General features: G+C 46.4%; 2 protein-coding genes across 3 annotated transcripts; one reads left to right on the top strand and one right to left on the bottom strand.

Moving 5' to 3' along the window:
- Nucleotides 1-3,538: 3,538 nt before the first annotated feature.
- On the top strand, nucleotides 3,539-26,660 carry EIF2AK1 (eukaryotic translation initiation factor 2 alpha kinase 1). 2 transcript variants are annotated; one of them, XM_077316622.1, is made up of 15 exons: nucleotides 3,539-3,686; nucleotides 7,795-7,953; nucleotides 9,680-9,816; nucleotides 13,149-13,180; nucleotides 14,430-14,529; nucleotides 15,162-15,242; nucleotides 16,302-16,401; nucleotides 17,098-17,155; nucleotides 18,084-18,363; nucleotides 18,903-19,011; nucleotides 19,885-19,991; nucleotides 24,818-24,938; nucleotides 25,068-25,147; nucleotides 25,444-25,677; nucleotides 26,445-26,660. In XM_077316622.1, the coding sequence occupies exons 1-15, from the start codon at nucleotides 3,614-3,616 to the stop codon at nucleotides 26,574-26,576; spliced, it is 1,803 nt and encodes a 600-aa protein (XP_077172737.1). In that variant the 5' UTR covers nucleotides 3,539-3,613; the 3' UTR covers nucleotides 26,577-26,660. The 2 variants fall into 2 exon arrangements, with proteins under 2 accessions (XP_077172737.1, XP_077172736.1); XM_077316621.1 differs by having other exon boundaries at nucleotides 14,427-14,529.
- Nucleotides 20,761-23,719, bottom strand: ANKRD61 (ankyrin repeat domain 61). The gene is made up of 2 exons (XM_077316626.1): nucleotides 22,825-23,719; nucleotides 20,761-21,884 (listed from the first exon to the last, which is right to left on the bottom strand). The coding sequence occupies exon 2, from the start codon at nucleotides 21,875-21,877 to the stop codon at nucleotides 20,906-20,908; it is 972 nt and encodes a 323-aa protein (XP_077172741.1). The 5' UTR covers nucleotides 21,878-21,884; nucleotides 22,825-23,719; the 3' UTR covers nucleotides 20,761-20,905.

Raw genomic sequence — 26,660 nt, 5'->3', positions numbered from 1 at the left:
GTGTTATACTTTTACTCTATTCTATGTATCACCCCTGCAATGTTTTATGTGAACCGCCCTGAGCCGTATGGGAGGGCAGTATAAAAATCTAATAAATAAATAAAAATAAAAATTTGTTTCAATGTAATTGAAAGAACACGCATCTACATATGCTTGTGGTCTCTCCGTTTCTGCTTATACCCAGAATAAGTATTTAAAACAATTTTTTAAAATTAAAAAGTATTCAAAATGATGGTACTCACTGTAGTTGCCAATATCTGCTGGTCAATCAACTCATTTTGAGAAGGCCCTGGTTGAAGCCTAGCATACATGTTTCAGGCCTAGGATAACCAGTCTGTTCATGTTGGCGGAGAGAAGCGCTCCTTGGGGGTCATAGGCAGGCTGTCAGGTCTGTTGGGCCGAGATTGAAATTGCCTTAAATGTCAATACCAAATACCTTAGTGATCTGGGCCTATTCTGCACACAATAGATAATGCACTTTCAATGCACTTTAGAAGTAGATTTTCCTGTTCTGCACGGGAAAATACAGCTGCCAAAGCACATTGAAAGTGCATTATCCTATGTGTGCAGAATGGGCCTGGACCCCCCCCCCCCCGAAGCCTGTGCAGCAGCCTAAGTGCAGTCCAGATACAGGGCCCTCCAAGGTGTTCAAATGAGCATCTGCAACACTGCATTCTGGACTGGCATGCTAATGTACTGCCATTCACAAATCTTACCTGACTTAATCTAATCTCTGCTATAACCCCATGCATGCAACTAGAAGAAGAGTTGGTTCTTATGCCCTATTTTTCACTACACAAAGGAGTCTCAGAGAGGCTTACAATCCCCTTCCTCTCCTCTCCGCACAACAGACGCCCTGTGAGGTAGGCAGTGCTGAGAGAACCCTGATATTAGTGTTTTGTAAGAACAATTCTATCAGGACTGTGACTACCCCAAGGACACCCAGCTTGGCTGCACAGGGAGGAGCGGGCCATCGAACCTGGCTCACCAAAAGCTGTCACTCTTAACCGCTACCCCAAGCTGGCTCTCTTAATTAATGTTTTTTTCCTGGCAATTAATCCCTCCCATATGTAATGGTTGAGAAAGTGTTGTTTTATTGTATCTGACGGTGGTGTGACAGCAAACTTTGTTCTGCTGCTTCCCACCTGACTCTATCAAAAATAATGCATTTGTGCTTGAAAAGATGCTTTACCATGTGCTACAAAAGCAAATGCCATAGAGTTTTGGACAGGTCCCATAACTGTTTGGCTAGGCCTCCTCTTATTGCAGTAAAAGCTACGGTGTGCTTAAACAGAATCTCTCTGTTGTGTTTTGATTGGAGAAGACCTCAGTTGCATTTGGACGACAGTGACCCAACTGTACACAATCTTCCAAATGCAGCCATACTTCAGATCAATCCAGGCACATGACAATATCATCTGTTTTATTCTCAATAAAACCCTGCCTTTTTAATTGCAGTAGCACACTGGGTTGACACTTTCAATGACCTATCCATATGACCCCAAGATCTTTCCCCCTATTTCCCCCTCTCATAGAATCATAGAATTGGAAGGTACCTCATGGGTCATCTAGTCCAACCCCCTGCACGATGCAGGACACTCTCAGTAGATGCATATACATTGGGCCACGTACGTTCACGAATAATGCTAATAAACCAGCTTGGAGTAGAGGTTAATAGCGGCAGCTTGTAATCTGGAGAACCGGGTTTGATTCCCCGCGCCTCCCCATGCAGCCAGATGGGTGACCTTGAGCTAGTCACAGCCTTGATCGTGAGGTTCTAACCAAGCAGTTCTGTCAGCGCTTTCTCAGCCTCACCTGTTGTGTACCTGTTGGGAAATGAAAGGAAGTTGATTGTGCGCCAGTTTGAGTCTCCTTAGGATACTGAAATGTGAGATATAAAAATCAACTCTAATAATAATAATAAATAAATGATCTTCCACGCTGTCCTTCCCTGCCTCGCTCAGGGCTGCTCACAACAAATCTAAAACAACCTGTCAGTACATTCTGAATAAAACAAAACAGATCCCGCATGAGGCTCCATCAAATTGGAGCCGCATTGGCCCACAGAATAATCTTGTTATATCATCTAAGGCCCTGATACTGGCCCTAGTTGGGTTGGAGATAACTATATATATATCTATATCTATATATCTATATATGAAGAGGAACTAAAGAGCCTGTTGATGCGGGTGAAGGAGGAGAGTGCAAAAGTTGGCTTGAAACTCAACATCAAGAAAACGAAGATTATGGCATCCGGCCCTCTCAATTCATGGCAAATAGATGGGGAAGAAATGGAGATAGTGACAGATTTTATTTTCCTGGGCTCCAAGATCACTGCAGATGGGGACTGCAGCAAAGAAATTAAAAGACGCTTGCTCCTGGGGAGGAAAGCTATGGCAAATCTAGACAGCATCCTAAAACGCAGAGACATCACCCTGCCAACAAAAGTGCGTTTAGTCAAGGCTATGGTCTTCCCAGTTGCAATGTATGGCTGCGAAAGTTGGACCATAAGGAAGGCCGAGTGTCAAAGAATTGAGGCTTTTGAACTCTGGTGCTGGAGAAGACTCTTGCGAGTCCCTTGGACTGCAAGGCGAACAAACCGGTCAGTCCTAGAGGAGATCAGCCCGGACTGCTCCTTAGAAGGCCAGATCCTGAAGATGAAACTCAAATACTTTGGCCACCTCATGAGAAGGAAGGACTCCCTGGAGAAGAGCCTAATGCTGGGAGCGATCGAGGGCAAAAGAAGAAGGGGACGACAGAGAATGAGGTGGCTGGATGGAGTCACTGAAGCAGTAGGTGAAAACTTAAATGGACTCCGGGGAATGGTAGAGGACAGGAAGGCCTGGAGGATCATTGTCCATGGGGTCGCGATGGGTCGGACACGACTTCGCACATAACAAGACATATATCTATATATATCTATATATATCTATATATCTATATATATCTATATATCTATATCTATATCTATATATATATATATAGATAGATAGATATCTATATCTATATATATAGATATAGATAGATAGATATAGATAGATATGGATATATAGATAGAGATAGAGATATATATAGATAGATATATATATATATAGATAGAGAGAGAGATATAGAGAGAGATATAGATATATATATATAGATATAGATAGAGAGATATATAATAGAGATATATATAGATATAGTTTTAATGCTTTAATGGGGGGGTCCTTAGGAATTAATATGCTTAATGGGTTCCTACATTATAAGCTGCCACGAGACGACACTCGTCGACGTCTAAATTAAAGCCGAAGTCTAAATTAAAAAATTAAAAATAAACACGCTTGGCAGCCACAACGTTGCCAAGTCCAGCCTGGAGACTTCGGGGCTGGGCAGGGGGGGGTGCAACGACACACACAGCCCCCGCCCTCCAAAGCCAGGCGAGCAGGGCTTGGAGACCGGGAGATCCCCCGCGGGGCCCGCTTGGAAGTTGGCACCGGGGCCCAGAGCCACGAGGGCGCCGTTGGGCCGCCCTCCAACCGCCCGCGGCAGGCTCGGGCCTCGCGCCGCCTCGCCCGCCCCGCCCCGCCCCCTTCTTCCCCCGAGGAGGAGGAGAGGAGGAGGAAGCGCGGCCATCATGGAGCCTCCCGCAGCTCCCGCCCTCCAGTTCCCCGACGACGACGACGGCGGGACGGAGCCGCAATACGACGGTGGGCTCGGCCTCTGAGGGGGCGAGAAAAGCGCGGGAAGGAGTCGGGGGGGGGGGAGCCCTGAGGGAAGCGCCTGCTGCAGGCGGCGGCGGGAGGTTGGCATGCGGAGGCCGGGCCTCGAAGAGCCCTCTTGGGGGAGTCAACCTGTGGGGCTCCAGAGGTCCATGGACTACCATTCCCATGAGCCCCTGCCAGCTAGCGCTGGCAGGGGCTCATGGGAATGGTAGTCCATGGACCTCTGGACTGGATTCGAGGGGGGATCTAAGCGCAGTTTGCCTCAGCCCAGCCGACCTCGCAGGGTTGTTGCTGCAAGGGAAGATGTTAAGGCGATTTAAATCCTGGTTTTCTCCAGGGTGGCTGATTTGTGGCTCTCCAGGGACTACAATTGCCATGAGCCCCTGCCAGACTGTAAATAGGAAGGCCTGCGAGAATGAACCTAATGATTCAGGGGGTGGCCAAACTGTGGCTCTCCATGGACTACAATTGCCATGAGCCCCTGCCAGACTGCCAGAGTGCATGCTGGACTGTAAATATGAAGGCCGGCGAGGATGAACCTAATAATTCAGGGGGTGGCTAAACTGTGGCTCTCCAGATGTTCATGGACTACAGTTACCATGCTCCCCTGCCAAGCATGCCAAACATGAAGGCCTGTGGGAATGAACCTAATGCTAGACTGTAAATATGAAGGCTGGCGAGGATGAACCTAAGAATTCGGGGGATGGCCAAACTGGCTCGCCAGATGACCATGGACTACAATTACAATGAGCCCCTGCCTGCATGAGCCCTCTACAGATGCTCATAGATTACATCTGTGTAGCATGTGCTGGGAAGGACTCATAGTAATTGTAGTCCATGGACATCTGGGGAACCACAGTTTGGCCACCCCCTAAATTATGAGGTTCATTCTCACTGGCCTTCATAGACGAAGGGATCTTTTTAGTATCAGGAATGTTAAGGTTAGTTTTAGTTCAGAAAATTGCTGGGTGATTTGCTGCTTGGGATAGACAATTTTGTAAGGTGAACTCTCTCTGGTTAAATAAGTTATTCATACCTGGACAACTTTTTTGCTGTACTTTCTTGGAGGGAGAAAAATAATGATTAACGAAACAAATAATATTATATAGCACACGTGTTCTTTTATTTGCTTAAAACCCATGTGAATACAGTTACAAAGATCTCGAAAGTTTCTAGTATACTTTGCTCAAAATGTTTGCCCCTCCCTCCTCACACTTAGCTCTTAACATTTCCTTCTTAGCTAGACCTATTCCACCCCAAACTGTATTATATTAATCAAACTAGAGATGTGGCACTAAGAGAGTGGAAAAAATTGTCTTTTTTAAGAACTGTCTTTTTTGTACCTTGCTTTTTACTACCCGAAGGAGTCTCAAAGCAGCTTACAATCACCTTCCTCTCCTCTCCACACATCAGGCACCCTGTGAGGTAGGTGAGGCTGAAGGAGCTCTGAGAGAACTGTGACTGGCCCAAGGTCATCCAGCTGACTGAATGTGGGATCAGACCTGGTTCTCCAGATTACTCTTAATCAGTATACCAGGCTGATTTCTCAGGGGTTGATTCTGTGTGTGTAGATTTGCAGAGGACCAAAGGACTGAGGTTTCTGAATGTTTATCTTCTTATAAAATGTTTGCTGTGAAAAAGCGTCTAATTATCTCCGCAAAGCACAAATTCACAGTTTTGAAAGCCAAGCTTTTGTGATATTTTCTAGCTAGAAAAATAGCCGAATAGGACCTTCGGGAGACCTCTGGGAGAGAATGACGTGAATGAATTAATGGAATTCATTTTCCAAAATATTTCAACATTACATGAATATAAGTCTGATGATTTTTTGTTTTGAAAAAACATTGTTTTTTATCTGCCCTGAAATTAGAAGATAACACTCTTTGTGTCTGGGTCTGGACTAGAAACCTTTCTTCCATACCTTGTAGTTTTCTGCATGCAAAGAGGCTTTTGCAGAGAAGCCATCGATGCCAATTTCCAGCTGCAGCCTGAAGAGTTGCAACCTCAGGAAATGCTCTGCCATTCGATTGATCATGTAAACAGGCCCCTACAGCCAAGGAGTTACAGGACAGCATGGTCTCCTGCACAAAGAATCGCCACGGATTATGCAAGCAAAGCAATCTGCCAGGATATCAGCTATCATTATATGCAGGAAATGCCTGGATTAAGATAGATTAGAATCCTTTTTGTTGAGTGTTCAGTATTCTTCGTTTGGATTAAACAGCAGAGGTCTCCCACAGGTCTTGTGCTCTTTCAGATTTCAAGCCCCCCCCCCCTTTTCAGAACATTGCTCTTACAAGCTGTGTAAGAATTTGTGCAGCTGGACTGCTGCATCATCCAAGCCATGCATGCTTCACTAAACCATGCATGCCCTTATCTCTTCACCTTGAGATTGCTAGGGGGCAGTTTCATCACTCCCCCCCCCCTCTTGTGGTCTGTCTTGTGACTTTTTATTTCCCTACTAGACTGGATAATTTCATCATCTGCCCTTTTCACTGCACCTGCCCAAATATGTTCTTTATCATGCCGGCGTTGTTCGGGTTCTAAAACTGTCTTGTTAGGCTGATGCAAAACTAGCAAAATCTGTAGAACAGTAGTAGGCAATCTCAGTGTGTGTCCGTAGCAAAAGGTAAGGTGTCCACAAAATATAAGCCATCATATCAGATTAATATTTATTGTGCAAGGCTTATAAATGTGAAAAGGTAAACCCATAAAAATGCATGCGCAGAAGCTGCTGATGCCCATCAGAACTTTTTAGCAGACTTAGAGAAGGTGATTTGCACTTGAGAAATGGATGCCTCCTATGAGCTCCATTTTAATCTTGTTATTCACAGGGAATAAACGGATTTGTATTTTTTACTTTCTGTCTGCTATCTGCATTCTCTATTGCAGGGATGGCCAGACTGTGGGTCTCCAGATATCCATGGATATCTCCAGATATCACAGCATGAGCCCCCGCCAGCATGGGAATTTTAGTCCAGGGGTAACGATATAGGCTAGATATCAGGAAAAAATGTTTTCACAGTCAGAGTAGTTCAGCAGTGGAATAGGCTGCCTAAGGAGGTGGTGAGCTCCCCCTCACTGGCAGTCTTCAAGCAAAGGTTGGATACACACTTTTCTCGGATGCTTTAGGATGCTTTGGGCTGATCCTGCGTTGAGCAGGGGGTTGGACTAGATGGCCTCTATGGACCCCTCCAACTCTATGATTCTATGATTCTAACTGGAGAATTTCAGTTTGGCAGCTTTTGTTCTATTGCATAACGTGTGTTCAGGATTACACAACTGAGAGGTCTAATCACATTAGGGCTAGCATTGTATGGTGCGTATTATGTTATTCAGTGATTAATTAGCCTATGGCAGAGGGTTCTCCAGATGTCCATGGACTACAGTTAACATACTGGCAGGGGCTCATGGTAATTGTAGTCCATGGACATCTGGACAACCACAGTTAAGGCACAGCAGGCCTCTGGACTTTTTTGTTTTTAACTACAATCAATGTTAATATGATTTGATTGTTTTTGTTTGGACATCTAACCTTTTGCATCCTAACTAGTTAGCTAGGTTTGTTGTTTTTCATAACACTACCCCTTTTTGGTTTTCTTTTGTAAATGGCAGTGTATCCAAACATTTTTCTCGACACCCAGGGCCAGATTTTTGCCCACGTGACCAAAGGTGTGTAGGGTGCAGTGGAGTGGGGAAGGCCACACTGTAATCTTCACAGGTAGAGAGTACATTGGGTTATTTAGACCAACAAACATACCGAAAAGGAGAGACAGCAGTTTCTTTGTGTGTTTGGAATCTCTCTTGTTCTTCTCTTCACCCATGTAGGAATTCCAGCAGTGTAAGGTAATTTTTTAATATATAACATCTTGCCCTTCACATAAAATTTTCTCAGGGTACTTTAGCACCACACCAATGAACGGAAACAAATAAAAAATCAGAATTTACCCACTCCTGATAGGTATAGAAAGAGATGTGAAAAGCAAGCCTAGTCAAATGCCAGTTAAAAGTAATAGCTTTCCGCCACAAGAAAACTGGCTGGCGATTCTGTCGTTACGATGGAAGCTTTTAATGTGTTGCCTTTTTGTTTCAGAATCTGATTTGCCAACAGAGTTCCGGATGGTGAACGGTTCTAAAAAGTTCCTGAATTTCACATCCTCTGTTGCCAACCAGCTCCTGCTTGTTTCTGTGCTCGAACATCTTTGCCACGTGTACGCTCAGGACCCAGCACGCTCGAGGCGGTTGTTTCAATGTCAGTAAACGGGCAACTTGGTTGTGATGGGGCCGAGGGGTTATGGGTGGCTTCCAGCTCCTGATTTGTGACAGCTAAAGTGTGTCTGGAAGCTAAATGGATTAGTTGTCTCTGTAGCATTGTGGGGATGCAATCCTGCTCTGTGCACCTGGCAGACCAGTTTAATTTATGATAAGGTGGTGTGGAAATGACTCCTAATATGGCATGCCTGTGTAAAGTGCAATACATTTAAGCCCAGGTTATTCAGCTGTGGACTGAAGAGTGTATGCTGGGTTTTAGGAATTTTGTTATCATCCATGCATAGGACTGGTTCTTCCTCAAGGAAGGTATTGATGCTGGCCATAACAATGTAAAATACTTTTCTAAGCCCTACTTCAGTCACTTGGATCCCCTGGCTTGTGCGGTTGCCGTCAGAGGTCACAAAAGAACCTCATGTGTCACCAGAACCAGCTGGGCAGTCCTTGGACAGGGGCAGCCAAACTGTGGCTCTCCATGGACTACAATTCCCATGTGCTTGCAGGGGTTCATGGGAATTTTAGTCCATGGACATCTGGAGAGCCACAGTTTGGCCACCCCTGTGTCTCCCTTTTCTTTGCAAGTGGTTGTGAAGTTGAAGGTTTCATAACAAGGCATTTTAGTCTGTAAAAGCATCAGTTTCTCAGTCACTTGTGAAGGGAAAGAGGCTGCACAAATCAGTCCTAGCTGAGACAGAAGAAGGGCCCAGTGCAGGCAAAAATAAGCCTTTTTCTTCCCAGGTCTGACTCTGTCATTCACCGGGAAGTAAGCAGGAAATCATTGGATGAGTGGTTGTCCCGTGGACTTGACTGATTTTCTTCCCAAATCAACCCTAGTAGAGACAGAACTGCCCAGTGCAGGCAAAAATCATGTGTCTGCAGGTTGCGGGGATGAGCTAATCAGATGTTTGGATGAGTGGCCATCCAGTAGACTCAATCTTGTGCTTTATTTCCCTTCAGGCCAATCCTAGTTGAGGTTCTCGAAGAGAGCCAAAAAGACAATCTGCCTTCCTGTGTCTAGCTCTACAGTGCACAAGATGGCAATAAACAAATTCCACTGTTTGCTAACATGGGTCTCCCACACTGAAGCTCATAGTCCAAACTTGGGTTAGCTAGAGCAGGGGTAGTCAACCTGTGGTCCTCCAGATGTTCATGGACTACAATTCCCACGAGCCCCAGCCAGCAAACGCTGTCAGGGGCTCGTGGGAATTGTAGTCCATGAACATCTGGAGGACCACAGGTTGACTACCCCTGAGCTAGAGTGTATCGAGCCAGGATGTGCAACCTTGGTTTCTTAACCACTGTAAAGTCTTAATCCTGATTTCACACATCAATGTGGGCATCTTGCAAAGCAGGGTAGGACATGTTGATGGGGAGGCTGGGGCAGGGACAAAATCCACATCTGTTGAGGCAGTCTAGAATTTGAACGTGTTGTCTGCAGCCCTCTCATACCGTAACTGAGATACACCATGGTTTCCTGTGGTCTGAACTCAGCTAACAGGTTTGGGCAGTTGGGTGAAATATACTGGATGAAGCAAATGTGTGTCTCTATGCTAAACTGGTTAAACTGAATCTCCACCATAGTTCATGGTGCACAACTCTTGCAAACAGCTTAGTGGAGACCCCCCAGAAATAAGGTTTAGATACCGTGGATACTGCCTGAATATTCATTTAGAACATTTTTCCCCCTTCCCACTTTCTGCTTTGTGCAGTACTGTGCAAGACATTTACGCGAATGGGCTTGATCTCTTCTTTCGCCTCCTGTGATGAATTCAGCAGCTTGAGGCTGCAGCACAATCGGGCCATTACTCAGTTAATGAAGGCAGCTAATCAGCAGGTACTCAATGGGGTAAGCTTCCTCCATTCCTTCAGTTTATTTTGTTTTATTAATGTAGGGGTTTATATACCGCTCTGCTCAGTGAAACTGTCTCGGGGCGGTTTATGCATATAGATTCAGTAGATTAATACAGTGACAGTTAAAATTTAAAACTATTCTCACTGTATTCCTGTACTTCTAGGTATTTATAATATAGAAGAAGAAGAGTTGGTCCTTATATGCCGCTTTTCTCTACCCGAAGGAGTCTCAAAGCAGCTTCCATGCGCCTTCCCTTTCCTCTCCCCACAACAGATACCCTGTGAGGGAGGGGAGGCTGAGAGAGCCCTGAGATTACAGAAGAAGAAGAAGAGTTGGTCATATGCCGCTTTTCTCTACCCGAAGGAGTCTCAAAGCAGCTTCCATTCGCCTTCCCTTTCCTCTCCCCACAACAGACTCCCTGTGAGGGAGGTGAGGCTGAGAGAGCCCTGAGATTACTGCTCGGTCAGGACAGCTCTATCAGTGCTGTGATGAGCCCAAGGTCACCCAGTTGGCTGCATGTGGAGGAGGAGTGGAGTTTACCAGATTAGAAGTCCACACTCTTAACCACTACACCAAGCAGATTAATATCTTCCTTCCTCTCTCCTATATGGGTGACAACATAAAATGTTAAGGTAAAGGTAAAGGTATCCCGTGTGCAAGCACCGAGTCATGTCTGACCCTTGGGGTGACGCCCTCTAGCGCTTTCATGGCAGACTCAATACGGGGTGGTTGGCCAGTGCCTTCCCCAATCATGACCGTTTACCCCCCAGCAAGCTGGGGACTCATTTTACCGACCTCGGAAGGAGGGAAGGCTGAGTCAACCTTGAGCCGGCTGCTGGGATTGAACTCCCAGCCTCATGGGTAGAGCTTTCAGACTGCATGTCTGCTGCCTTACCACTCTGCGCCACAAGAGGCTCCATAAAATGTTACTTTGGCATAAAATGTTACATTAGCTACAAGGTACAGGAAATGAGATCCGTGTGAGGTTTGCAACCGTGGTCTTACGCAGACCAAAGCATCCCAGAGGAGTCAGCTCTTAGGGGGGCGCAGTTGTTGTTGATATGCGTAATGTAGCAGTAAAGTTGTCGGCAACCCTGTTTGTCCAACTGCCAAAAGCACAATCTTTTGCTACGACCAGTCCAGTTACACAACAGCTTTCGAGTTCCTGAGAACTTAAATTTTGTAACTTCCAGCCTGAATAAGAAGGAAGATCTTTACAATCTGCTTTCTTTACAAAATGCTCTAACATCTGGCCTGATACAGAGGCCTGGGTATCTTGCAAGCTCACAAAAAGTTGTGTGTCCCTGGGATGGTCCTAATTAAAGGTTTTATATTGGTGTGTTTTGTCATTATTTGATCTTTCTGGATTGGCCTGCCTGGTATGCCAGGAGAACAAAAACCAATACTTTCTACATTCTGTTTCCCACCGTGACATGTTTCGTATAAGCATAATAGACTTGGTTTTAGCTTTGAATTAAACATTGTAGAATTAGGGGGTGGGCACAGGAGCTGTGGCATATGCAGTGGGGGGGTATGGAGTCTGCTCCGGGCGCAGCTTGAGGGAGGCCTTTGGAAGCTGTGTCCAGCTGAATGTTTTATTTTTAACACGTAGTTCTGGCTGCAGCCAGTAGGGGCACAGGGAAGTCAACATAGCAAAAAGCAAGCTATGATTGACTCGAGTTCCCTTTCTCCGTGACTGAAGCATACTTGCTTAACAGATTGCACTAAGCCCAGCAGCCATGCCAGCATACAGATGGCTACAACAGAAATTGTCGGCCTGTGGGTCATTTTCTCTCAGCTGTCTAGCTTTTGTCTCTTCCTTTCCTTGGATCCGGCTCAGCCAGATTTTGTAAAACAGTGGTGGTGGTGGTGGTACTACTACTACTACTACTGCTACTACTACTATTACTACTACTACTACTACTACTTGTTGTTGTTGTTTCTTAATATCCAGTCTGATTAAGCTGACAATGAGTTGATGCTTTGGCTAGTCTAAGTTAGTAAAAGTTAGTACAAACAGGGTTACCACAAGTGAATTGTGATTTGATGGCAAAAGAAAAAATAGAGGGAGGGGTTTAAAAAACATAGCCTGCCCCAGGAAGTAAATAGGCTCTGTAAGCCATTGGGCAGGAAGCACAGAGTGAAAACTTAAAAAAATAAAAGGAGCCCTGCTGGATCGGATCAGTGGTCCATTTAGTCACTCATCATGTTCCATACAGTGCCCAGAATTTCTCCAGTTAGTTCTGAATATTGCTTGATGTGTGCCCATTTTGACCTGGTTATGTGCCTCACATCTCATATATAGTGGCTGGACTTCAGAGAAGCCTTGTTAAAAATGTAGAAGTAACATTTGCCTGTGACTCAGTTACAAGTCAGCAGTGTCCACAGAACGCAAAAAGGTTTTCTGATATATGAAATATATATATGTGGATATATTTGCCTACAGTGATTAATGATGTTTATTGCATTTATCAGAAGCTTTTAGCTTGGCAATGGTTACTGCACCCTTGGGGAAGGTGTCAGCCCAAATGGAATTTGGCGTTTTATTTTACGATACTCTTTGACCAACAGAACTAGTTTATTGGTTTATCTGACATATTGATAAAAGCATTTATGTCCTGGAGAGCAATTGTTTATGTTTGGGTGGTTTGGTTATTATCGCATTAAAACTCATTTGCAGTTCAGTTTTTCATTTGTGTATATTTTTGAGCCCTGTGTGCTGACCCGTTTCAGTTAGCTGATCTGTTTCCTTTGAGCTGAGTTGCCCCTGCCTTAAAAAAATAAATAATTGGCAACTAGTTACCTGGAAGGCATAGAGGCCGTGAGATTGCCTCCTAGGACTGCAATTCTGAGCTTTACTGCCTCTGGGGGTTCCTTATGGTCTCCGTTGATGGGTCTCCCCTCCGTGAATCTGTATCCCTGCTCACAGCCACCATGACGTCAGTCCTCTTGCCCCTTATTCCTCCCGTTACAGGGGACTGCGGTGAACTTTGGCTGACGTGTGCTTCCATCCCAAAAATTATTTCCTTGAGTAGCTTTACGGGTTTCAGTTTGCTGCCAACTAGAAAAAGCACACCACACTCCCTGAGCAATTAGAAAAGGACGGCTGCGTAAATATTAAAACGTCTTACATAAAAGCACCTGAATGCCCCCCCATCCCCTCCTCCCCCACTGCCCTTATAGTTTTTGGCCCACTGATTCAGAGTCGCGAAGTTTAATTTCACAAAACAAGCGAACAAACAGTGACTCGGATCTGAACATTTTGTCCTAGTCAGAAATTGGACAGGGCCGTTGGTTTCATCAAGATTTTTTATTGTCTTTTGTAGGAGTTTGGCAGCGGCGATCCTCAAACCAACAGGTATGAGAGCTGTGACAGTAAGCCAGAAATGACAATGTTTGTTTTTTTTAAGTCTCTGTATTAACAAATATGAAACAGTGTTCAACATCAGCCATGGACCTCAAAGCCCTTGAAGGGAACTCTGATTTAAAACCAAAAGAAAGTCCCATCAATCAGCAGCATTAAGATTCAGAGAAGTATGGGATGTACAAAGAATGGGGCCTGGGGTGGGAAATGTAAGTGTGCCCCGCCCTGAGGATTCGGGGCAGTTAGCAGTGGGCACCAGCCTCCAGGCTGCTTAAAACAGGGGTAGTCAAACTGCGGCCCTCCAGATGTCCATGGACTACAATTCCCAGGAGCCCCTGCCAGCGAATGCTCCATGGCCATCTGGTCCATGGACATCTGGAGGGTCGCAGTTTGACTACCCCTGGCTTAAAACATCTTGCTCTGTGTTGAAAAGGGGATGGCTTTAGTACTCCTTCAGTGGAAGAGAACTCCTCAAAGAGGTCTTTCTGCTTGCCATGTCCACACATGGAACGCTGGCAGCCTCCACCCCAGAGGCCTGCTGCTCTTGTCAGGCTCCCTGGTCCCACTGGGGGTGGGGAGGGGAGACCACAACCTCTGGTAAGGCCTCTTGACAGGACAGCTGGGCGAAATGGACTCCCTGCCCACTCTTAAAGCGGGCTTCTCTCCTAGTTTATATATTAATTTGCAGTAAAATTAGTTATTATTAACCGTGACCAACGTTTTAAAATGCCATTAAACAGATGGCTTGGGGTAGCAACAGTTGTTCCTGTGTGCCCAGTACAGATAAAAATCAGAGTGTTGTGAGAGAATTCTAGAAGTCGAACCTACCTCTTTATTTTTAGCGATGCATGGCCACAAGTAGCTTGCAATTAATACAAATCGCACAGATGGAGACTTTGACATTAGATTGTTTTACTGCTTTCTAGGGGACGCTTAATGCTTTTATAGTGGCCACTGTCTAGGTTTTTAGGTAGCGAAGGGATTCTTTTTCCCAGGGGCACTCTTTTAACAAAACAGTCTTGGAGAGCATGGTCAGGACGGGGTGGGGCCGCGAAGGAATCGGCAATTTAAGCCTTCCCCTTCCTGCTCTTTGCTGCATTGTTGACTCCTTTCCTGCTGTCAGGGGAAAGCCTAAAGCCTAATTTTATTTAATTTACTTGTTTATTGGATTATCCAGTGATTTCTAAATCTGGTACGGTATTTTTATTCTTACAAGACTTGACGTGTCCTTTCCGTTTAGCCGTGAAAATGAAGTTCTCTTCGAAGCACAGACCTCTCGCTACATCAGTGAATTTGATGAGATTTCCAGGCTAGGAAAAGGAGCGTATGGGGCAGTGTACAAGGTAATTTAGCCTCCTCCCCCACCCTCCGAAGCTGTGGACTGGTGTTTGCTATTGAAAGGGAGAGTAAGGACGTTACTTAACAGGTCTTGGTTCTTAAAGGAATCGATTGTCCTGCTCCCTAGTTTAAGCAATGTTGAGCTTGTACCCATCCTTTGGGAATACTATGGGGACCTGAACAAAATTGTAAATTAGGCATAACAGTGTGGGGAACTTCAGGTTCAAGTTCATAGAGTTTCTGCTTCTTCCCTGTACGGCCCTCTGATGACCTTTAATTGCGAAAAAGAGAGAGAGACGTTTATCCTGGTGTCTGCCCACTATGATGGCTTATGCCTTTCTCTGCAAACTGGAATTCTAGCTCGTAGGAAAGAGGGGAAATGCTGTGGTGGTGTAATTGCCAAACTGTGATTTGCCTCTTCTTAACTAGATCCCTGCAAAGGTGGGTGGGATTGCACAAAACCCTTCCCCGCTCATTTAACATAGAGATGCACTGTACTTTGTCACTGCATCTGAACGGCACCAAAGCATGTAGCAGGATGGGTGCTGGGGGCAGGTCATCAAGCTGGCCTTTCCTGCCATTTTAGACTATACGGTTTTGCTGTACACAAGGGACTTACGGACTAATCTGTTTTCAGGTCAAGAACAAACTGGATGGTCAGTTCTATGCGATTAAAAAAATCCTTATTAAGAAGGCAACAAAAAGAGATTGCATGAAGGTATGTATTGCTTCTGTTATATTGTGGGCGGGCTGCCTACCCTATAGGCATTGAAGGCCTGTGACAGCTATGTTTAACATTTAATGCTAAAGGAATGCCGGCTTGCGGGGAGGGCGGTCTAAAAATTAAATAAGCAAACAAGCAAACAAACCCATGCTGTTCTCTTTCGCAGTTCTCACCAAATATACGCTCAGTCTGCATAGTTGTTAGAACAGATCGGAAGCTGTTTGATATGCAGTAGAGAGTTGGGTCGGGGGTAGGAAATGAGTGAAAAGACCAGGCTGCGGTTGAGACCCAACCGGTATCCTGACCTCCAGGGCCGTGAAGGTCGTGTCAGGGGACTGAGTTAGCATGCTCCCGTATCATGTAGAAGCACAGTCAAGAAACCCAACTTCAAATCTTGGTTTCAGATCCTACTTCGATATACCGTAGTGAGGCGGGGCTGGCAGAATGGCTTGCGTTCAGATCACCCAGCTTGGCATAGTGGTTAGAAGTGGCAGCTCCTAATCTAAGCCAGGTTTGACAGTTCCCCCCCTCTTCCACCTGCAGCCATATGGGGGACCTTGGGCTTGTCACAGGCCTGATAGTGCTGTTCTCATAGAGAAGTCCTGTCAGGGTTTCTCACAGGGTGCCTGTTGCGGGGAGAGGAAGGGAAAGTGATGGTCAGCCGCTTTGAGACTTCTTTGGGCAGTGAAAAGCGGGGTATAAAAACTAGCTCATATTCTAGAGGAGTTGTTGCTGTCTCAGATAGCAGGAAGATTTATTTTCCACCCCCCACCACTGAGGTCCTTAACAGGGCATGTGACATGCTCAATTCCTAACTTTCTAAAAATACTTGGTGGGCACCGTGTTGGTACACCGAGTTCAGAATGTGGGCTCAGCCAGAACGTCAGAACTGCTTCGGTGGCCAAGTAGTTCACTCTGAACCTCTCTAACAAGAAACCGTTCTCTTTTTTTGGGGGGGGGGGCGGGCGGAGCGGAGCAACATTTGCCTGTCAGAAGTTCTGGCAGTAGCTGGTAAAGAGACCTGGATGCATTCTCTGTGGTCTTTTTCGGTAGGTGTTACGAGAAGTGAAAGTGTTGGCCGAACTGCAGCATCCCAATATCGTGGGCTATCACACTGCTTGGATGGAGCATGTGCAACCAGGTTGCCTCAACGGTGAGTGTCATTCTCACCTTCACAGGCTTAGGTTATCCTCTGGATGAGGTGTGTATCCTAAGGAAGGCCGGTCAAGAACAAAAGGGGTTGTAAATTTAAAGGGCGCTTACGGAACGTGACCCTGGCGTTAGACTGTGTCTTTGGGAAGGCAAACTTAGCATTAGGCATTGGGGGAGAGAGTGAAAGAATGCAAAATAATTTATTTGGGTGCTGGATGAGTAGACCACAATCCAATAGAATTCTTTTAGCCCTAGGCTGAGTTGTTGATGGCGTGAGCAGGGCAGAGGGGCTGTGGCTCAGGGACTTTGCTTTGATAGCCAGTACTTTAAAGAGTGTGTGGGTGTGGGTGTGTGTATTTTCATCTGCACACACTCAAGGCCTGGTGTGTGGCCTCTGACCCTGGAGAAATGGGCCTTATTTCCTATTGAACATCTGCTGAGACCATCCAGCTCAGTGTCTCTCCTTGGCTCCTAACACCTGAGATCTTATCCACCAGAGATAATGGGAGATGGTTTGAAGCTTGTTTGGTAGATCTGTCTAGCTACAGAACAGTTTAACATCTGAATTTATGTTAATCGAGAGCATGATGGTTTAAATTGCCCGCACACACATGAAGGTGAACAACTTAAAGTATCGTTTCCCTGTTGTTCAAGTCTGTTTCCATTAAGAAGTTCATGTTTCTATTTTCATGTACAGCTGAGAAGACCTTGAAGTTGCCGTACTTGAAAATGACTTCTGAACCAGGAAGTACCAAGTATGAATTTTTAGACTGTGACAAGAACTGTTTTTGTTAGCCTCTTTATTTATTTGATTAGATTTTTATACTGCCCTTCCATGCTCCCTCCACATAACTGAAAATATTGCAAAATTGGTCTTGTTTTGTACTAATGAAGATCTGTTCCATCTTCTTTTTACTTGGAGCATTCAGAACTAGCATTTTCCCACGTGCATTTTGAAGTCGAGCCCCTGTGGCCACCTCAGGTTTCTTAATACCTAAACTTTCTTCATCAATATTCTACAGCTGATTGCCAAGTTATTTTCTTAGCAGAATGCAATGTAGGCTAACTTTTCGAGGAAGCATTTAACAGCCAGTTAAGCCCAGCGAGACAGAAAGCCACAAGAAGGCAAAGCTGAGCTAGTGCATAATGGAAGCTTATCTGGGGGGAAAATGTCAATATTTAAGGCCTTCCAAAAGTTCTGCTTACTAACATAATCTGTCATGATCCAACCCAGGCTGTATCAACCAGGGTTTTGTTCCGAAAGTGTGTGGGTGGGGAGTCAATTAATTTTTAATATATAGTTATATTGGGTGATAGGGCTATTTATGGCCATGTTGACCTGCTCCCTCCCACAATGGCCAAGGATGGGCTTGGAAGGGGAGGGGCCCCAGATGGGCGTGTCCACAGCTCAGCTTCCCAGTCATATTCTGCACGATTGTGCCACTTCTGGGGTTTCTTGACGCCTGAAGGTGTTTCTCAATTATCAAAAAATAGAGAAGGGCTGGTCTGACGCTTTACCCAAGCCTGGTTCTGAACTCTGTTATTGCATTGCTGCCCTATTATGTACGCAACATAGCCCTCCTGAATCACATGGGGGACCGTGATAGCCTAGCCTCAAAGTACTTGATTGTTCAATTGGTTTGGGAAGAAGAACACCCCTGTCCTCTCCTGTTCGTCTTGCAGAGGTAACTCCAGCGTTGAAGAGATGGACGAGAGCAGTTCCATCATCTTTGCCGACCCCAACGATTCAGCCAGTCGGAGCAAAGACGGAAGCAAGACGAACGTGTACGACCTCTCCACGGACTCTTACGGCAGCAGCTGCCCCAGCGAGGCCAGCAGTAGGTTCCTCCGCGTAGACAATCCTCCACCAGCTCTCCCTCGCTGCTCTCGAGACGGAAACGAGGGAGGCGCAAGCCACGGAGAACTTTTCCAGAAGGATCTGTCTCTGCAAGGGCCGTGTGAGGTAAGCACCGACCTGTCGCTTTCCGGCAGGGGCAAGGCAGGCACGAGAAAACTTGACTCAAGCAGTAGAACCAAATCCAAAATGCCAGGCCATTTCATGCAGATTGACAGGATTCACCCTGTATGCTCATGTATAAGCCTAGTTTTTCAGCACCTTTTTTCACCCTGAAAAAGCCCTCCTCGGCCACCGGCAGGCTCTGCATAGGCACCCTGTGGTCTCCCATCCAAGTACGGCGATGAGATCAAGCTAGCCTTGAAATATGGGGAAAAAATTTTTCTCCCAGTGCTTTGTAGCTGAGCGGCTTGTCTCGAAAATTCCTTTTTCTCATTCGGGGAATCCGGATAACATTGGAAACTGTGTCATCTCTGTTGCGAGGCAGTGGTCCATACAGATGGTCCACTGGAGTCCCCCCTCCCCGCCCCCATTGCAGCATTGGGTTGCTTTTGCAGACCCCCCCTCCCTCCGTTACCCCCCCCCCTGGCATTATTGACTCCTGGAAACATGCTTCAAAACAGCTTGTGTTGCTATTGACTTCTCAGATGGAATACCACCTGATGCTTCACATTCAGATGCAGCTGTGTGAAACCTCCTTGTGGGGGTGGATCGTTAACAGAAACAGAAGATGCCTGAGGACAGAAGAGCCGCCCGGTAAGTGTCCAGCAATTACTTTTGAATGCATGCTTGGCCGTGCATGGTGATTAAATATGATTTCTCCTCCCCCCCCCCTCCCAGCTTTTGGGATCCTTCCTAAATAATTTCCTCTAGGTGACTGCATAAGGGAGTTTTCACAACATAGACCTGTCTTTTTATTACTAAAAGAGGAAGAAAGGTTGTTCCCGTTTGTCACATAACATTTTATCCCTCAGTCCATCAAGGCCAGACTTTTGCTTTCTGACTGGGTGGGATCTCCAGGGTCTCAGGCTGAGGTGCCCCCTGGTCCTTGTAATAAATCAAGTAACAGATAATAAAATAAATAAGGTAAGTGCATAAAGGTAAAGGTATCCCCTGTGCAAGCACCGAGTTATGTCTGACCCTTGGGGTGACGCCCTCCAGTGTTTTCATGGCAGACTCAATACGGGGTGGTTTGCCAGTGTCTTCCCCAGTCGTTACCGTTTACCCCCCAGCAAGCTGGGGACTCATTTTACCAACCTCGGAAGGAAGGAAGGCTGAGTCCACCTTGAGCCGGCTGCTGGGATTGAACTCCCAGCCTCATGGGCAGAGCTTTCAGACGGCTGCCTCACCACTCTGCACCACAAGAGGCTCTTAATAAATCAAATAACAGATAATAAAATAAGTAAGGAAAGTGCATACCTTTATCTATTAAATGATCATTCACCTGAGAATGCAGCCATGGTCGCTAAATTTTAAGTTGAAGTATTCGTAGCCAGAAATAAGCTCTTTTCATCTTTCCCTTTATATATTTCCTTGTTCTGACCCTCTGCCATGTATATTTGTAATCTTCTCGAACGCCAGTGAATGTGAACGAATGAATGAGTGTGCTATAATTTTCTTTCATCGTAGATCCTTATCAGCACGTGGATGTTAACTGGACATTAAAAATCTTTCAAGAGCTACTAGAAGGAGTGTATTATATCCACAGTATGGGGATCCTTCACCGGGACATTAAAGTGAGTGGCCACAGGTCCTTTCAGACCATTTTGAGTGCAGCAAGCTTCTCCTTGCGAAGGGAAAATGCATTTCCAACTTCTTGAGACAGGAAGAGCCATTTCCAAGTTCTGCCACTATTCCCGTCGGAAATACATGCCATCATAATTTGTGCAAATTAAAATATTCATCATTAGGGACACTTTGCACACAGTACATATCATTTGCTTTTACAGCAGAATTATGTATGCATTGCTCATCATGCTGCTTTTTTTCTTCCTGGATAAAACCAGAGCTGTCTAAGAGCGTTTACGCACTGGGAACTTCAGTGGCCCAGCTCCTGTACAGGAGCACAAATTGGGGGCGGATGAGGTGCACCGGGCCAAATGCTCCCCTGTGTGGGTGCAGGAAGAGGTGGGGCCACCTGCCACGACTAAAGTTCCAGCCTGCAGCCTGGCATGAAAACTCCAGTGCGTAAACGGTCTGACGCAGTTTTTTACACTTCCCTTTCTTCAAGGAGCTCAGGGCATTCTATTTTAGCCTTGTAAGAACAATTTGAGGTAGGCTAGATTAGAGAGGGATATTGCACCCTGTGAACTTGTGAACAGCCCTGCCCATGCCCCACCAGTCTGGGGCCAGAGCTAATCTCATCATCCTGAGCAGGTGCTGTTCTCAAGATCTTAGCGCTCTTGGGGGAAACTAAGGGAAAAGGCGATCTTGTAGATACATCAGTCCCAAGCTATTTGGGGTCTGGAAGATCTAGCAAGATGGGCTAGTGTGGGCCACCCAGGCCTATGGGGTCAATGTCTTTGTTCGCTACCTTTCTTAGTATTCTCTTTCAGGAAGCAGAAATAACGCTCAACAGAGGAGGTTGGTTTCCAAACCAAATCTCAGATTTATTAATTCATTTACGATTTATTCTGTGCCTCGGATACTTTCACGGTGGCCGGTCTTTGCCTTTTGGGGCTAACTGGAATGCTCCTGCACCTGCTTGTGCCTTTAGCTTTGAAGCATACGAGAACTCTTGGTCAACGTATATAGACTTCCACAGGTTGGCCGGAAGCTTGGTTTCCATCCAGTCTTTCCCGCCTCCTCTGCACAGTTTCCTGACGTTGAATTTGCAGATATCCTGCAGGGACAGGACATCCGAAGCCAGTCTCAGGAGGGCGTCTTTCAGATGCCCGGCACTGGGGATGTGAAGCCCTGCGGGTAGACTGTTTTCAGCGTTAGCGATTCTCAAAGGGTACGACAGGTGGAGCAGCGTGTTCAGTAACTGGGCCTTCCTTAGATTCGTCTTTGCGTCAAGAAAGAGGAAAAGCGGAGACTCTTGACGGCTCGTCAGGGAGTTGACGTCTGCCCCGTAGTCCAGCAGGAGGGTAACCAGATCGACTCTGCCACCTTGGCATGCAAAGTGAATGGCTTCTTTTCCGTGCCCGTCCCGCGCGCTCACCTGAGCGCCGTTCTGCAGCAGCAGCTTGACGCATTCCGCACCCGCCGCTAAAATGATGCCGCCTTTGGACGATGCAGACTGGGCGGCGAAATGAAGCGGAGACAGTCCGGTCGCCGGCGCTGCGAGATTCACGTTTGCTCCACAGCGGAGCAGCATTTGGATGGCCTCTCGGGAGAGGGTTCTGGAAGCGGCGTGGAGCGCCGTGATGCCGGACGGGTCCGTTTCGTCGACGTCCGCTCCGTCGTGAACTAGGAACGGGATGAGGCAGAGGGTGTGAAGGCGGACGCATTCGTGCAGGATGCTGGAAACGCAGGGAGTCCAGTGGACAAGGTGCCTCTCTGGGAGCCAGGCTTCACGGTTGCTGTGGCCAGGTCTGTCGTCCGCGTCCACGGGGGAGCTGGCGGCTGCTTTCATACCCGGGAGGTGACCTATCTGGCAGCGAACTTGGATGCGCTTCATTTTGACTCTGCAACAGGACAGTGCGTTAGTGGCTGTCCTCCTCAAGTAAAGCATTGTAGGATTGGAGAGCTTAAATAAATCGACAAAAGCCGTTCCCGTTCTACATCCTCCAGCATGGAGGTTCCCGGATTTTTTTTCTGAAGCTCTTAAGGCCAAGAGGACCTAGTTTTCATGGCACTCCTTCCTCTCCTCCCTGTGGTTCATTTTCTTGAGTGAACGGATCTAATATTATCTTTAAGCCAGTGCGGAAACTCCGCCAGCGTTATTGCTCTCTTTTTTAAAATCTCAGTAGTCACTTTGCCACTGTTGGCCAACCACTGTTGCACTTGGTGGTGTGAAGTGGCTTCAAGTCACAACTGACTCTGTGGTGTCGTCAAGGACAAAGTGCCTGGTCCCCCTGGCCTCCCCCTGCCGTACTGGCCCAAACATTTCCTGGGAGCCTGGGCAACACTGCATCACCCCCACCAGGCTGAGGAAGCCACTGCCAAGCAAACCACGTGACACGCCGTGGCACTGAAGACCGGCCAAGCTATACCAAAATGCCCGCAGGACCCGCAGGATGAGAATGGTCAGCTGGGCCTGGGATGGAGAGCACGGGCCCCATCCCCAGGGATCCTGGGAAGACACCGACCCAGAGGGAGGGGTTATGAAAGATTTGAGGGTGTGGCCGTGGCAGGAGGTGCCCAGAATAGGAAGGGGGATCAAAGGACAGCTGCAAAGGCTGGGCTTGAATGCTGGGCAGGGGAGGAGAGTGGAAGACCTGTATGGAGAGGAAAGGTGGAGAAGGATCGGTGTTTTCAGAGGTGGGAGCGCAGACAGATTCCTGGATTCCTCCATCAGGATTGGCGTGTGATGTCCCTTCTCAGGCTGGAGAAGAGCCTCCCCTCTCCACACCAGGGCACTTTGGAGGGTCCTTTGAATAAATGGTGTATGCCAGAAACCATTACCTTGCGTTAGGAGCTTTGCCGTAGCATCTCCTGCCATTCGCAGTCCTTTCTGCTTCCCGTTCGTCAACTAGAAGAGGAATACTCGAAGCACCCTGTGTAGAAGGTGGAAATGTTAGGGTTTTTTTTTCCTCCTCCTTTAAAAAGAATTGTCAAGTATATGGATGACATGTGCCCTTTAGATCTGATGGCCTTTTGTCCTCCACTGAGACGTTTCTGGTGGGGAAGCCTGCTCTTATCATGTGCCCCCCCTCAGCCATCATTTTTCTAAAGGGTTCTTTTTGACAAGTCTACCTTGACGGCATTTGGGGGCCGATCCTGTAACCGTTCGAATGGACAAGTGTTGTGATTCCTTACTTGAGACGTTTCCTGCGGAGCGTCACCCTTCTCATTCTCCTGGGGTTCAGACGGATGTGTCTTTTTGCCAGAATGCCAGAGCAGGTTACCCATTTGAGAAGAAGAGTTGCCACCTGAGAACTCTCACCATGGGAGAGCAAATGTGAAAACCTGGAGACCGGCACGGATTCTTCCTTGTGATGTCACACAGTGGCTGGTTCTGGAACTGAGTAAAAGACTGTCCAGGTCACTGCTGTGGGCTACGAGGGGTGTGGCTTGGCCTGGTTCTTTGGGGAGGATTCCAGGGGCCTCTTTTGGCACAGGCGTACACTTCTCTGTGCAGGATCCGTGTTTTTGTTTATTAAAGCCCATGGTCAACCAAGCGGTTGAGACCCAGCAGATTCACATCACAGATCACTCTCGGGCTTCAGGACGAAGCTTTAAGTAAAAGTCTTCATTTGGAGAATAAGGACAAAGATCAGCATTTTGCAGAAACTCTTAGGCAGGAATCTTGAGAGAGATGCTGGGGAAGGGGGTTGCATAGCTTATATACTTTGGCGTGGGGAGGGGGGCACAGGGGCAGCATTTGGCAGGATGCACACAGAAAGGCAATACAAGTTCCTTAGATCTACAAGGTGCCAAAACAACCCATCTGGCCATCTGGTGTTTAGTCTGAGCGCCCAGCGAGGCCGTCCTTGCAAGAGAAGGCTGCTTTGAAATTCAGAGTGGGATGAGAGGGGGCGCCTTTGAGCAGGCCCAGGGTGCCACAGCTTAATTGAAGATCCTGGAGCAGAAAGGAATGAGATGAACCTCAAAGGGGATGAAAAACCACAAGTCAGGAAACGGGTTCATGACAGCCATAGACCCTTCCATTTCAGCCACCAAGGTGCGCAATGCAGTTGGCAATAAACTATATAATAAAAACAGCCCCATGATGTGTGCAGATCAGTGGTGCCAGAGTTCGTACAGCTGAGCCCGTAGCTTCAGTAGCGGTGGTTGGGTTTAGATGCACAGCCTTAATTAAATTTTTTACCATTAAAAAAAAAAAAAGCAACCTGCTAGCTTATTTATTTCGCACACCCTGTTTCTCTCCTGGAGCACAAGGCCTCAATGCGGCTTACAGACGTGAAAAGCACAGGCAAACTACGATGAGTATATTCACCCCAAATTCTAATTGAAATGTTTCTTAGTTACTCTCTGTTGCTGTAAAATTCAAAATTGGGGGAAAGTGTTGAACTAGAGAAAAAAACACCTCCAGGAGAAAAAATTAGCTACAAAATACATAAGAACATGGGTGAAAAATGCAGAAAAGGTGACAGTCTGCAGGCCAAGGGAATCATCAGCCAACCCAGTTCGGAAAGCCCCACCAGAGATATCTCCCTAAAGGCAAAAAGTCAAGATAGCTTTGGGGGACAATCAGATCAAAGGTATTAGCTCCATTACTGTCTATCCACCTGTGTGAGTGCTGTGGTTCACCTAGGCTGGGAAAGGGAACCCCAAGAACACAACTGTTCACAACCTGGACCTTCACCTCAGAAGCCGGTACCACCTAAGAACATCCTGAGGTTGCCGGTAACATCGCTTGGTTCTTCTGGCTAGCTGAAATGCAGTGTTTTAACTCGAACAGTAAAATGAACAGTGTATTTGATTGTTTCCACAGCCCAGGAATATCTTCCTCCATGGACCTGACCACCATGTGAAAATAGGAGATTTTGGGCTGGCCTGTAAAGACATTATCCAGAACGAGACACACCCTTCTCAAAACACGAAGGAAACGGCAGGTAATTTAGCAAAGCAAAGAGGGAAGATGTTTCGTGCACAAGGCTCTGTGTGTTCTCTGTGGGTATATAAACATAGAAACAAAAAAGAACTCGTGATTTTGAATTGTGCTTGTGTTCCTCTTTGTATAGGCCTCATACACACTTCTGGAGTGGGTACTTGTTTGTATGCTTCGCCTGAACAGCTGCAAGGCTGCCAGTATGACTTCAAGGTAACGCTGCCCAAACCTTTTGTCATTTATTTCTTGCAGGCAGGGCGGGATGAAAATGTACCAGATAAATTTTGACAGAATATCGTTTATCAGAATGTCATTTTATACTTCTGCCTTCCTTTTACTGGCCCTCAAGCCGCTGTGTTTCAGGCAGCTGTGTTCTTTCCATCTTCTTTCTTAGACTAAATCACATTGCCTTTCAAATAATTGTTTTAATCTATCTCAGGGTTTGATTGGAGATTCAACAGCCACAATTTTAAGTACTAACGCCAAGCTTTTCTTTGTTTGGCCTCCAGTCAGACATGTATAGCGTCGGTGTCATCCTGCTAGAACTCTTTCAGCCTTTTGGGACAGAAATGGAACGAACCGAAGTTCTGATGGGCTTGAGGAATGGTCATATCCCCGCCTCTTTCAGTGGGAAATGGCCAATACAGACAAAATATGTTATGCTGCTGACCAGTAAAGTGTCCGCTCAGAGACCAACCGCTGGCCAACTTCTGGAAAGTGAACTCTTCCATAATACGGCAAATGTAAGTTTTAACTTGTCTCCTGGTTTATATAAACACAAGGCTTTTTCCGACACAACATTTCTCAAAAGTGTCAATTTTTGGACCCAAGGGACTGATTCTCAGTGGTTGCCTGCATGTCGCCAGAGTGCAGGTGTGGCATGGACTACTATCCCCATGAGTCCCCACCAGCATGCTCATGGGAATTGTAGTCCGTGGACATCTAGAGAGCTACAGTTTGGTCACCCCTGCCATAGTACTTGTTATTCAGCACTGGTTTGTGAAACAGTTGACTCTATACAAACTAATGTGATTTAGTACCCTTGGTGTGGTTTATTTCCCAATGAGAACTCTGCATTCTTGTGTGGTTGTGTATCTCTGACATGAATATGAACAGCCTTGAAGAAGTGCCAGCTGCCACCTGGTAAAACAGCCAATTACAAAGCCAAATGGGAAACAGTAATCATCTGGAGGAGACAGATAACTGAATTTCAATGGCAAAACCAAATATAATTGCTCTGAAAGAACTAGGTATTTCAACATTGTCATACCTTTTATGTAAACAGGGTAGGTGCTTCTCTGCCCCTCTACTTCTGGTAGGGGAGAGGTGAAATTAGGATCGCTGTGAGAAATGTTTCTTAGGAAGCAAAGCTAGAGTTCCTTGGACACTTAGCCGGAACCCAGTTAGTGGCTTTTGAAAAACAGACGTGGGGTTTTGTACAAATCTCTGGGTGGGTTTTGATAATATGCGGTGCAGGCGTAGTAATAGTGTCTGTGGATTTTGCTTTCAGGTTATTTGTAGTTTACAGCAGAAGGTGATGCAGCAAGAGGAAGAAATCAAATTGTTGAACGAGAAAGTGAAGCTACTTTTACAGGAAAGAGAAGAGAGAGACAGAATCAAGCACCTTGGCTCTCCAGTCTAGAGGAGTTCAGCGTGAATGATTTGTATTTATATGTTCTGTGAAGTATCTTATTTTTTTAAATAAAAAATTAATGCATGAACTACA

The sequence above is a fragment of the Paroedura picta genome, chromosome 17, assembly GCF_049243985.1.
Source record: "Paroedura picta isolate Pp20150507F chromosome 17, Ppicta_v3.0, whole genome shotgun sequence".
Lineage (NCBI taxonomy): Eukaryota > Metazoa > Chordata > Lepidosauria > Squamata > Gekkonidae > Paroedura > Paroedura picta.
Note: the sequence above shows the minus strand (reverse complement) of the source record. Positions and strands in the feature narration are given on the sequence as shown.